This window comes from Odocoileus virginianus, chromosome 2, assembly GCF_023699985.2.
Source record: "Odocoileus virginianus isolate 20LAN1187 ecotype Illinois chromosome 2, Ovbor_1.2, whole genome shotgun sequence".
Lineage (NCBI taxonomy): Eukaryota > Metazoa > Chordata > Mammalia > Artiodactyla > Cervidae > Odocoileus > Odocoileus virginianus.
Genome location: NC_069675.1, coordinates 26997842 through 27011894, shown reverse-complemented (window position 1 = coordinate 27011894; position 14053 = coordinate 26997842). Strand labels below are relative to the sequence as shown.

Here is a 14053-nt window from a genome sequence, read left to right as displayed (position 1 = left end):
ACGAGAACAATGACGAGAGATCACACTCTCCTACCTTCACCCGATGACCCAGAGAGATCAATGATCACATACACTCTTCCTTCTGGCTCCAGATCAATCTGCAATTAAGAAAATGACAGTAACTCTGTTAGTGCATCGTGGGGGCAACCTGAGAGTTCATGACATTTCCAACCCAAATTGCTAAAACCTAGAGTCACAGCTCCATTCAATCCATCAACCTGCAACATGGAGAGTGCTGGGTGAATTAGGGATGAGGGAGAATCAGCATTTATGGGATGTCTAGTATGTTCCAGATGCACTAATGATGAGGTTTGGTACATCCCCAACAGGCAGTACCACCCCATGGGTTCCCAACTGGAAGCAGTTTTGCTGCATAAGCAAAACGTGACAACACAAGGAACTGCACAGGGACACTTGACACAAGGAACACTTATGGGGCGGACATAAAAATATCTGGAGACATTTTTGATTGTCATGACTGAAGACGGAGTGATGCTATTGGCATCTAGTAGGTGGAAGCCAGGGATGCTACTAAACATCCTGCGGCAGACAGGACAGCCCTCACAACAAAGGATTACCCAGCCCCAAATGCTGACAAAGTCAAGGTTAACAAACTGTGTTATCCTGTTTCACAGATAAGGAAACTGACCTCACCATTCCAGGGTAAATGGCAATGCTGAGATTCAATGCCAAGACCGTCTCCAGAAGCCCCTGTCCTTTGTATGACACAAATTGCTCATGGGAGATTTAAAAAAAAAAAGCAAAAGACATTATTCGCACTCTCAAGGTGCTTATAATCTCACTGGGAAGTTAAAAACAACAACAACAACAGAGAACAAGGCCAAACCCAGCTTAATGATGAGGAAAAGAATTAACTGATATAGAGTATTCTGGTGAACCTGAAATCAGTATAAAAGAGCAGCCTGGGCAAAAAAGGGAAGGCATTCCAGATGAAAGCAACATCATAGGCAAAGGCTGGGCATGTGAGTGGTGCTAGTGCAGAACTGAACGGCCCCATGCTCAAGGGTGTGCTGGCACCTGTGTTTGGCAAACCCCAGCCTCTACCAGGGTTGGGAGAAAGCCAACCCTACTAAATTCTTACCACCAACCTTCTCCATCCACCCTCATGCCCTCCCTTCCCACCTCCCAATCCAGCAAGCTACTTCTATACAGAAGCAGGCTGATGAGCAAGGTCAGAGGAGCTGGGCCTCTTGTAGTCAATATCCCTCTGAGGTCTGAGTTGTCCTTAGAGAGAGTGTGTTCTCCATGAGAGTAGTGACTCCGGAAACCCTGGATCACCAAGCAGCCCTGGTGCCCACCCTCGCCTTCCATTTGCCTGTGCAGAGTTCCAGTTGGCTCAGGCGTGCCAGGCTGGACTCCTCAACAAGCTGTGAGTCTCTTGAGGGAAGGAACTACTAGACCCTCTCTTTCTTTTCCATGGTCCAGCAAAGAGCAGGCACATATTTAGCAAGTACTACTTAGGAAGGGTCAGTCTGGTGAACACCTCCTCCTCCTCCAAGGTCAAGGTCAGTTATTGCCTCCTTTCTGAAGCTTTTCCAGATATTCCCAAGTCAGAATGAATTACTCTTCACTTGTGTTCTCATAGTACACACACACATCTCAATCACAGCCCCTATCAAGCTATAATACATTGCAGTATGTCTCTATCGTCAGCCTGACAGAAACTGTGACAATCCTATTTGCACCCCCAGTGTTTAGCTTACTGTCTGCTGGTCAGGAGACACGCCCAATAAGCCTCTGCGGAAGTGGGGAAAGGCTCTGTGTTCCAGAGCCTATTCTGGGATTATTCACTCCTTCAAGCCCCTTCCCTAGGCAGGAAGGAAGGTAGGTGCTTTGTACTAAAATGATATTCCAAAGAGGCACGAGGGGAAGAAGGGGTAGCTATACCTGGAGCACCTGAGACTGTGAGGAAAAAACTCACGGTGAACTGATGCTGTTTGGGTCCCTCGCTCCACTCCTAATCCAGATTCCCTGAGCCATGTGTGAACCCCACTTTCTTTCCTGACTCAGCCTTTCAGTGGTTGAGAGGGCTGACAGTTTCCCTCAGAATTTTGGTTCCACCCACAGGGGTCTTTGATGCCCCTCCCCACCCCAGATGAGGCCCCAGTGATCTATTAGGCACATTCTCAGGGCAGGGAGGGAGGGAGGGCAGAAAGCTCTCAGGTAGCTCCACAGAGGCCACTCACCTGAGCTTGAGATCTCGAGTTCGGGGTCCAAATGGGAGCCAAACACTGATGATGCCAGGAGATGACTCTCTGCACCCCTTCTGCCCCAAGAGCCCATGATTTTAGGTTTTTGGAGAAAGAAAATGTTCTCCAGTGTTCTGACCACCAGTAATGTCCCCTGCCACAAGCATAACCTGGCCCCTGCACTGAATTACAAACAGGAGAACCATCAGTCGACTCTACTGAACAGAGCCCAACCAAAATCCCGTCCCTGCCACAGTTCAAAAGTCTCAGGGGCCCCCTTGTCCAAAAGCATGGAATTTAAATAATGTATGCCTCTTAGAGATTAGATCATTCCTATTAAACCCTGCCGGCAAAATGAAACACTTTCTCATATCCTCCAAGTCAAAGATTTCCCATGACTGTGGATTTCATTGGCAAAGTACAATGGTATCTGAGAAAAGCAGGGAGGGAGACAGCAAAGGAATGAGATGGGCCGCGTGGCCTATCGGAAGGCAGGCTGCATGCCTATCTTTGCAAAAGGGGAGTGAGAGCTTGTGTCAAGGGGGAACAGGTCATTGATGATAAAATGTATTAGGATATTAACATTCAAGATAGCAATCAGAAACCATTTTAGCATCCACTGCTGCCTCAATGCCGATGAACTGCATTTCCAAACAGAAAAATAGAAATTAAGCTATTAAACATGCCAAGAGCAACAAAGAGCTTTGCAGCCTGGGCAGATGGCCGCGGAGTGCTGGCTGAGCCCCAAGCAAGCTGAGTGAGGAGGCTCTGAGAATCCATCCAGTGTGGTGTGACTTCGACGTGCATGACTAGAAAGGTTATCAGGTACAAAAAGGGGTGGAATGCGTTGCAACTTCATGGCCAAATTAGCTTAATCACAAATTCTGCTCACAATTACGTGGTCCGGATAATGAAGCAATGTAGGTGCCCAGCCCTGCAAAACCCCTGCAAGCTGAAAGCCAGCATCACCACCAGGCAACTGGCACTACATAAAAGCAGGCCTCCTCCCTCCTCCCAACCATTCCCAGAGTTTATTCTCAGTTTCTTCTCCCAGACTTCAGGTTCCTCCCAATTCCCCCAGAGGCAACCCCATTTGTCAAATCACCTCGAATCTCATGCCTTTATTTGATGCACTTTCCCAGATACTATCTCCATTTTTGACTATGAGTCTCTTTCAACCTTCAGCTGAGGCCAGAAGCAAAGCAGTAGAACTGTGGGGGAGATAAACACAACCTTTTGAGTCAGACCAGAACTGAATCCCAGTTTTGTCACTTGCAGGTTAGTCAATTACGTATTCTCTTTGAACCTCAACCTCTGTCTCTTCATCTGTGAAACAGGTTACTGTGAAAAGTCCACAAGACACGCATACAAAGCACTTGGCACTTAGGAGCTACTCAGTATATAGTGGTTAAGAGTGAATTTGATGGCTCTCTGGCCTGAAGCAAGAAACTATCTCCTCTAAGCTTCACAGCACTCCTCAGTGAAATGGAGCCAATGACAGGTCCTGTGACACTGGGGCTGTCCTGATGTAAAATGCAAAATCTATGTACAGTGCATAGCATGGTGCCTGGCACAGAACACTCAGTAATTGTTGCTGCTATTGTTATTAAAGGCTTCCCAGGTGGCTCAGTGGTAAAGAATCTAGCTACCAATGCAAGAGATGCAGGAGACTCAGGTTTGAGCCCTGGGTCAAGAAGATCCCCTGGAGGAGGAAATGGCAACCCACTCCAGTATTCTCGTCTTGGAAATCCCATGGACAGAGAAGCCTGGTGGGCTAGAGTCCATGGAGTCACAAAACAGTCAGATACAACTTAGTGACTGAGCCCAATGACAGTTGTTATATTAAAAAGTCAAGTATTTAAATTTGCTACTTAATCCGATGTGATGTTCCTTCCACTGTATCGAACTCTCCCCACCCTTCCCTGCCACAAAGCATTTTCTTGCCCAAAGTTGATGTTATTTTATATATTCCAGTATATCTGATGATTTTACGGTGCTTTGAGTATCAGATGTAGAACCAGGGTGAGAATGTTGCACTCTCCCCTGGCAGGAAACCCAGGGGCAAAAAATGGCTATAGCCCCTGTTCATCAGAGGGTCATGAGGTGATTATTAGATAAGAAGTGGAGGATGACAACATACTGTCTCTACTAGGCCTGGGACACTGTACTGTTTTTCACCTGAATTAGTTCACCCAAACTCTTGTGACGGTTTTCCTAGTGGCTCAGATGGTAAGGAATCTGCCTGCAATGCAGGAGGCCCAGGCTTGAGCCCTGGGTCAGGAAGATCCCCTGGAGAAGGGAATGGCAACCCACTCCAGTATTCTTGCCTGAAGAATCCCATGGACGGAGGAGCCTGGCAGGCTACAGTCCATGGGGTTGCAAAGAGTCAGACACAGTTGAGCAATTAAACAACAACAACAATCTCCCATGAAGCCAGTAGTACGTATTCCCCACTTTTCAGATTGAAAAACTTGGGTTCATAAAACTTTCAGTGGGATTCCCACACAGTGCTGCTGCCTAGAGCACACCGGAGAAATGACTTTGATAGGGTTCCCATCTCAAGCCCCATCCAACCCAGGATGGGCAGCCTCTGGCCGTCCTCTGTGGGTTCATTGTCCTTCTCAGGTGCAACTGACCGGCTCCCCAGCCAGGTCAGTTTAAGGCAGAGCAACACCCTGAATGCCTTGCCTATCCTCCCCTTCCCCCACATGGGGAAGGTCTGGACATAAACAAGATCTCCATTCCTGCAAATTCAGTACAAAGCAATAGGGAAAGAGCTCAAACCATCGAAACCAGGAAAAAGCCATCTCTGAAAAGCAAAAAGACCTACAGGCACTTTTTTGGATGGTGCCTGACCCTTCACAAAGTCCTTCACAAGCATTATTCATTATTCCTCACAATTAACCTGTAAGGTAACAAGTATTATTAGCAACATTGTAAGGATGAGAAAACTGAAGTTAAGGAAGATAAATAGGCTAGTGAGAGCACACACAACTGCAGGGGCAGCATTCACACGGTGGTCTCTGGGGACCAGTCCTCTGGCGCTGAACAGTCAGGGATGAGCGGCAGAGTCAGAACCTGCCCCCTCAGTTCCCAACTCTCAGCAACCTCTGTTCCTCCCACCACACCACACCTGTCCAGCAAGAACTCTGACCACTGGACTAGCACCCCACCCATGCAGCCGGTTTAGCTGTCACTGCTGTGTGTCATTGTGCATACCTGTGTCTGGGGGTAATGGGGTTTGAGACAAAGGAGGTAAAAAATTCATAGTCAAGCTTCCCCCTAGCCATAGGCTCCACTTTCACTGAAGACCTCGAGGCAAACCTCTCCTCAGAACAGCCCACAAAGGTCACAGAGGCCCCATCTGAGTTTCACTTTCTTTTCCATCTGTTGTCAGGCACTAGGGCCTGGAAAGAAGCAAAAGGGAGAGAGTGGGTCAGAAAAAGACGACTCCAGAAAGGAGGAGGAGGAAAGGAGGCTGCACCGCCCCTGTTACACCAATTAAGTCCTAGATAATAGCCTGTTTCTTTTATTTCCTGGAGGAGGGTGGGGAGTGAGGAAGTGGGAAGAAGGAGGGAGAAGACTCGGGACTTCTTTCCAAGGCAGAGGACCCACTTCCCAAGGCCTGCGTCCTCTTTATTGCTGGCTCTTCTCCCCTGGAGGCCCCTTGGGCACACTACCATCCCCAGAGGCGCTGGGCATGGAAGAGGCAAGCCACACCTAGCAGGAGATCTTCAAGCAGCAGGTGGCCTGCCTCCTAGCCACTGCTTCTGGAAGGCAGTAAATGCGGAGACCGCAATGGCTGCTCTTGAGCAGCTGCTGGGTGCTGATTTTGGAGTTAGCAGCCAATTAAACTAAAGACTCTTCATTAGAGGAGTTTGCTGCTAGCTTGATGGGTAGAGTGCACTGGCTGGTTAAAAAGCAGAGGGTGCACATGTAATTAAATAATTTAAGAGTTCCACTCGGTTCACAGGCTTCCAACAGTACTTACTTTCATGAAATAAGGGGAAAGGAGGAAGGCTTCTATCTCAAATGCCTTCCGTGGCAGTGCAAAGATATTATGAAGACTTTCGTGTATATCCTGCAGGGCAAAACTCTGCCTATCCAGCACACTGGAGGGATTTAATAGTATTTATAAATGTTGGCGCAGTGGATGAAAAGAGGATCTGCACAACTGAATTATGGAGATTATTTACTTGGGAAGCCATCACATAACCACGTTCATGCGTGCTCTGTCGTGTCTGACCCTTTGCGACCCCATGGACTATAGCCTGCCGGACTCTGCAGCCCATGGAATTTTCCAGGCAAGAATATTGGAGTGGGTGGCCATTTCCCACTCCAATATTCCCCACTCCAGGGAATCTGCCCAGGGACCGAACTGATGTCTCCTGCACTGGGAAGCCATCAACCTGGACACAAATGTTCCCAGTGGCTTCATTCGTAACAATCAAATGCTGGGAACAGCCCAAATGTCCAAGAACAGATCAATGAATAAGTAAACCAGGCTGCATCCATAAGATAGACTCTTACTCAGCAGTAAAGAATGAATGCCTGGTATACACAACAAACCGAATGCTATGGGAAAGAAGCCAAATACAAAAGAGTACATACTATATGGTTCAATTTACATAATGTTCTAGAATAGGCAAAACAAATCTATCATGACAAAAAGATTATCAGTGATCTCCTGGAGGTGGAAATGAGAATTGGATTCAATGAGGCATAGAGGATGACTGAATGATTTTGAGTTTTGTATTTTACAATGGTAAAGTAAATATTCAATTTTTTAAAAAGAAACACAGAAGAACTTTTGGGGAAGATGAAACTTTTCTATATGTTGATTAGGTGGTGGTGACATGAATGTATACATTTGTTAAACCACATCAAGCCACACACTTAAAATGGATGCATTTCTTGCATGTAAATTATACCCCAATAAAGTCGTTTTCAAAAAAGGAAAAAAAGAAGACATCATTTCACATAAGGATTGCTCTACAATTTTCCTTTAAATAATAAATCATCTTCCCACCCTCAGGGCATTTAAAATTTCATATTCCATTTTTAAAAATAAAAGGGTTCATTCAAAGTTTTTCAAGAACACATCTGTCACCCAACATAATGTACACCTATCTGTGTAGGCATATATTCACACACCCACCCACGTGTGCAAAACACTCACAGCCACCTTCTCTTGTCTTTCTGTGATCAAAATACAGTAAAAGCAAGAAAAACATTCAAAATGTAGGTTCTCTGCTGAATTATTTAAACCTGTCTTTCTGTGTGTGTATCTCAATTTCCTCATATGCAAAACAAAACAAAACAAACAAAAAAAATAGGCCAAATATCCTAGAATGGCTTTTAATGACCTCAAGGACCTAAATATCCATGACCAGGAGACACTTGAATAAATCATGGGAAATCATTAGGTAGGTCACTATGCAAGCCCTATAAAACAAGGAAAAGATCTCAATGTACTGACCTATATGAAACTATCTCTGGGTTATAGGAAGTGGGAAAAAAGTATAGTGTAATGGATATATTATGCCAGGCTATCATGTGAATAAAATGGGTGAGCATATGGGTATACCAACACACACACACACACACACACACACACACACACACACACACTCATACTCGTTAGGCAGAGATTCTTTTTAGAAAGAGTCTTAATCAACAGGAATAGAAACTGTAGGATTGAGGGGCCAGAAATCAGAAAAGGAGCACTATTCCTTACTCTATGTTCTTTTGAACCATTTGACTTTTAAAATCATGCTCCTAACCTGTTTGCAGGGCAGGAGCAGAGATGCGGACCTATAATACGGACTTGTGGACACCGTGGGGGAAGGGGAGGGTGGGACCAGTTGAGGGACCAGCATTGATATATGTATATACCGCCATGTGTGAGATAGACAGCTCCAGGAAGCGGCTGTGAGGCACAGGGAGTGCGGCTCAGGGCTCTGTGATGATTTAGAGGGGTGAGACGGGGGACAGGAGGGAGGCTTAAGACGGAGGGGATATATGTACACACGGCTGAGTCACAATTTGCACAGCAGAAAGTAACACCACATTGTAAAGCAATTTTATTCCAACTGAAAAAAATTGTGTCCTTGTGTGAACTTGCCACAATATTTAAGTCAACACCTTTTTTCACTACCTATTTCTAACCTCCCATCCCCCAGAGAGTAGTTTGCTTCCGTTCCCAGACACATCTTAAATAAACGCCCCTCAAAACTGGCTGACACATTGCTTGCCCATCCCCCGTAATCAGGTCCCAGATACCAACAGAGCAGCAGCCAACATCTCCGTGTGGAAGCCCTGTTGGCTGAACTGGAGGCCTGTTACAGATTCCAGCTCCCCACAGGCCACAAATGGAGTCAACTCAGCTAGCACCTGCTTCCTCTTTTCAACAGGCTCAGAAATAGACCCAGAGAGCTGGCTCCCTCTGATGACAGAGGTGGCTAAAAGCAAATAATTCTGTGTATATAGACGCTTTCCTGAGCTGAGAAAACATCCAAAAGTGCCAAATCTAATGCCAAGGGTGTGCAATGGCTTACAAAGTATCGCCAGGTCAGGGTGTCATTTTCCTCTCTTCTTTCAGGGATGACAGTATATGTGTAAACCATGAGGAGCTGCTGAGTGCAAAGAGTAGGAAATGCGACCACGTACCTCCAGTGTTTAGAAGTGAAAAACACTCACTACCCATCTGCACTTTGCATTTTGCTTTACATGCTCTCTCTCACTGCGTAAACTTGTATCCGTGTGTTTTATTCCATGTTTCCTCATTTTTACACTAAGCCGGTCACAGTGAATGAGTGTTGACACTCTGAAGCTAGCTTAACCCCAGCTCTGCCTGTCACAAGCTGTGAGGCCTCTGCTTCAGTTTCTTCACCTGCACATTTAGAATGTCAGTGCGACCTGTTCCAGTGTTGTGAGGAGCAAATGAGAGGGTAAAGCACTTGGAGCTGGGCCTGACACACCGCTAGAATCCTCTCAATGTCAGCTGTCAAGTCATTAGGGTTATTGCCTGCCTAGACTTTGAGACCTTCTGGGGAAGAGTCACATGTCCCTTTTTGGGGAAGGAGGGGTCCACAGCTCTTGATCCAGGACTGGGCACATGGCAGGGAATCAGTAGAGACTCCATGTGGAATTCAATGGATCCACGGGGAACAGAGCCAAGCCTCAGTCAGGAGCTCAAGATTGTGCAACCAGAAAATTTATCTCCAGACCAGGAACTCTTCTGTCTCTATAATAACTTAGCAGGATCTTCACCAATGGCTCACAAAGGTGTTCAGTTCCTGACTCCCTCAAAACCTAAGACATTATAACTGTTATCTAACACTTTGAGCATCTCAAAAAGAGAGACTCTTTTATTCATGCTAATAATCACAAGTCTAATAAACACCCTTTACTGAGCATTTTGCACATGTTATCTGGATGAGAGACAGTCTTATCTTAACCATTTCAGGAATGAGAAAACTGAGGCTCAGGGATTTCAGTGGCTTGCCCACATCCTCACAGCTTGAAGACGGGGAGCCTGCACTAAGGTAGGGCTCTCCAACTCCCTGTCCAATGCTCCTGTTACCTTGGGCCCAATCAAAGGTAAGGACTTAAGGAGATCTTGGAGAAAGAACACATTATGAGCTGTTCATGGAGCCCATGCTGTGTGCATGAAGGCAGAGTTGCTTCTTGGGAACAAGAATAATGAAAGTAAAGCTTTTTCACTGTTCTCTTGGAGCTCATAGTTGAAGGAACACCAATCCCACAGCAAAACCACTAGGAGGTTTGGACTATAAAACACAAACACAGGGCAGGATGCCCAGGTTCAGGAAGTAAGCGCCGTCCTAGAAATATTGCTGTATTGAAATTTTCTGTATAACAAGTCCTATTTGCCACTGCTTTGCATCATATCATCATTAAGCGACTTCCCTGGTGGCTTAGAGGGTCTGCCTGCCTACAATGCGGGAAACCTGGGTTCGACCCCTGAGTCGGGAAGATCTGCTGAAGAAGGAAATGGCAACCCACTCCAGTACTCTTTCCTGGAAAATCCCACTGACAGAGAAGCCTTGTAGGCTTCAGTCCATGGGGTCGCAAAGAGTCTGACACAACTGAGCGACTTCACTTGTATCATATAATTGGAACCATGCCTGATGAAGAAAAGAAGGGTTTTATAAAAATCACAGAGGCATGAAAGCTAAGAATCATAAGCTACTTTGAAAACACTTGGTTCAAATAAGCAAAGTAATGCAAATTTAACTAAGGGTAAGATTCTTTTTTTTGCCTATCAAATTAGGCAAAGTTTCTTTGGGGCTATGTATTCTTGAGTTATTTGTTTATTAAAATATAAACAAAATTAAGTACCATGATGTGTTCAGTTTTTAAAAATCAAAGCTACATGTGAAATTACAATGAGAGGCAGCAGTCTCTTGCCCCGTACTCCCCAGAGGGAGCCAATTTTAATAATTTCTATTTGGGTTTTTCTAGCCCTCCCTACAGTGTCCTTAAATAATATGTTTATACCTCAATTTCCGGATTTCTTATTTTAGACATTTGCTCTTGCCTTGCTGCTGTGATAGATGAGGATTTAGTTCACTCACCACCTCACTTCACTTTCCTACCTCTTACGAAATAATTACACACTGCAATTCTCAACTCCTTCTCTATTCTTGTCTACAACTGCAAAAAAGCAATCTAAATGTCAATTTCTTGTTTCATCAACTATAGACCTTATCCCTTGACCTTCCACATTCTAACTGGAGACCATGAATACTTCCAGCCTCACCCCCATCCTTCACATCTTTACCATTTGACTATCAGTGTTGACAGGCGTCCCAGGTGGCTCAGTGGTAAAGAAGCCAACACAAGAGACACAGGTTTGATCCCTGGAGGAGCAAATGGCAATCAACTCCAGTATTCTTGCCTGAAAAATCCCATGGACAGGGAAGCCACGTGGGCTGCAGTCCACAGGGTCACAAAGAGCTGGACACGACTGAGTCACTAAGTATGCACACATCAATGTTAACAATACTGACATTCTTTTCTAACTGTAATTGAGTCCCATGTTTTGTGTATATGTTGGTTCCAACATTTGAAAATGAATTAATGGTATTTATGTAAAATTATAACTGTGTAAATGATATCACATATACTTTCTTTTCCATGAGTCCAATGTGACAACCCATAGGCCACTCAATGAAGAATATACCTGGCATCAAATTCAAATGGGTTGCTTTTTTTTTTTTTTCCCACTCTACCAATTGCCTTTCTCAGATCCTTAAGTTTCCCCTGGGCTCCCTTTTTTCAGGGTCTGCCTGTCTGGCGACCTTCACTGTCCAGTTCTCCCTAATCTGGGCTGACTGCTCTCTGGTCTCCTGCACAGTTGCAGTACCATGATTCATTTTCACTGCTCTACTGGATGCAGTCACTGTTGCTGGAATCCATCATCTTCCTTGTTCTGAGTTATTCCCTTGTTTTTGCCAGTAAAGTACATTCTGATTGATATATTGATTAAGAGTGCATAGAAAGCCAGCTTTCTAAGACCTTGCATGCCTGTCTTCACACATGATTGATAGTTTAGAGGTTGGATATAGAGTTCTAGGTAAAAAAAAAAATCATTATCAGAACTTTTTCTAACATTAATATTGCCAGTGGACTCTAATATCAGCGTGGTTGCTTTTGTTTAGTAGGTGACATTGTTTTGTCTTCATCCTCTGGAAGTTTTAGGATCTTACACCATGATTAGTAACGTGTGGTTAGTAGTCTGCATTGTGGAAGTTTTAGGATCTCTTTTTTATCCTCAAAGTTCTGAAATTCCATGATATGCCACAGGGTATCTTTTTTTTTTTTTGGTTCATTGTACTTGTTCTTTGGATTTATTGAATTTGTGGGATAGGTTCTTCTATGTGTCCTTTGCTATTGACTTCTTCATTTTCTCTATGAAATTCCTATTATTTGGCATATTCTACATATAGACCTTCAAACAGTCGCTTGCTTTCAGCTGCACATCTCACTCCTGCCTCTGGGGTGACTGAGGCTCCAAGCCTGAGCTCCTTGAGGGCTCTGTGGAACAGCTAGCTCTAGGCGGGGCTCTGGTACCCCTCCACACATGTTCTGGGCTATGGCTCCTTTGCATCTCCATTCCATCCCGTGGTTGCCACTGCCCACTCCTTTCCCAGAAATTCACTGAAATAGTTTGTTGATGGAATCTTTCTGCTCACTTATTGTTATAAAATTGTATCTCCCATCATTTTACTTTCCCATTATTTAACTGGGACCTTGAGAAGGCAAAGCAATCAATGTATTTGCTCACCTTGAATGAAAGTTCCAAAGACGTATCATCTTAGATGATATCCAAGAGCAGAGAAGAAATAGGCCCCCTTATACACTGTTAATGAAGTACAAATTGGCACAAAATTTGTAGGGCGGTTTGCCATTATATCCTTTGACCTAGCAATTCCATTTCTGGGAATTTATCCCAAATCACACATGTGCAAGAAGATTTAAATACAAGGATCATTATTACAACATTTTGAAGAGTATAAAATTAGAAACTAATTGTCCAATAATAGCAAACTATTTAAATAAATTGTAGCACATTCAAATCATTAAATACCATGCCATTGCGGGGCGGGGGGGGGGACCTTGTAGAATTATACTTAATGACATGGAAAGATATGCAAAATACAGTATTAAAAATGGGAAGAAAATGAAATGACAAAGGAATATGTACACTATGACCCAATTTTTTAAAAATAAAATGTTATCCACAGAGAGTGAAATAATGCGTGATTTTTCTTTGTGCATATTCATAGCTTTCTAAACTTCATCTTTTCTTCTACTTTCTACTATAACCTTTGTGATTTAAAAAGTCAAACAATAAACTTGTTGCTTGAATGATATTGTGTGGCTCAATCCCTTCATTTACAGGTAAGGAAACTGAGGCACAGTAAGTTCAAGTGATTCAGTCAGCCATCTCAATAAATTATCTATAGCTGAAAATAAAGACACTCAGTTATCCCGATTTTCACTGCAGAATTCCTTAAGGTGCAAGCTAAAAATGGAACAAATTATGTTCACTTTACATGCTTCTATAAAAGTATAATTTTCTGGTCAAATGTTTCACAGAACTACTCAATCCTAATCACTAGTTACAAGGGATCAGTAGCTAGGCATATTCCTCATTTGGGGACTGTTAGAACATCTAAAGAGAAGCTTCAGTAGTTCAGCCAAATAGAATGTACTAGTTTCAAAATGTACTAGTTTCATTTTAAAAGGTAGTTAACTTTTAAACTACCTTCCATGTAACAAACTTTCCTACCAGCATAGACTTTGTCAACCAGGTAATGACCAAACACTTCTGCTATGATACAACTATACTGGGCTAACATCTAGCCATGCGCTATTACTATCTTTGTTTTTACAGGAGTTCTTAGGAATATATTCTCTCATTTGTCCTCACTGTCCTATAATTTTTTAAAGAAAATTTATAAAAAATGTAAAATGCTGGTTCTAAAAAAACCAAGCATAGACCTCAAACACATAATACAGAGGAAAATGGAATTTAATAGGCAGATCAATATCAGTAAAATCTTATCCTCAATTAGATATTCATCAGTTGACTCTGTTTAATTTTGAAGGAAAACATTAAATTTTTAAAATTTTTAGATTTTGTGCCAAAATAGTAAAGAAGATAAAATAAGTTTGATACAATTTCTAGTTTTTTGGAATAAAGTCTATCTTAACATGTAACCTAACAAGCATGTGTGAATGTTCAACTGGGCTTTTTCTATAAATAAATGATTATGTTGGTTTTCAGATACAAAGAATACATGAAAGCAGGGACT

General features: G+C 43.5%; 1 protein-coding gene across 3 annotated transcripts in view; it reads right to left on the bottom strand.

Moving 5' to 3' along the window:
* PRKCE (protein kinase C epsilon) overlaps positions 1 to 14053 on the bottom strand; it is a 534046-nt gene that overhangs the window by 326693 nt on the left and 193300 nt on the right. For all 3 annotated transcript variants that reach the window (XM_070477675.1, XM_070477668.1, XM_070477678.1), the window contains one exon: positions 35 to 98. In XM_070477675.1, the coding sequence (XP_070333776.1) occupies positions 35 to 98 (64 nt within the window). The remainder of the gene's footprint in view (positions 1 to 34; positions 99 to 14053) is intronic.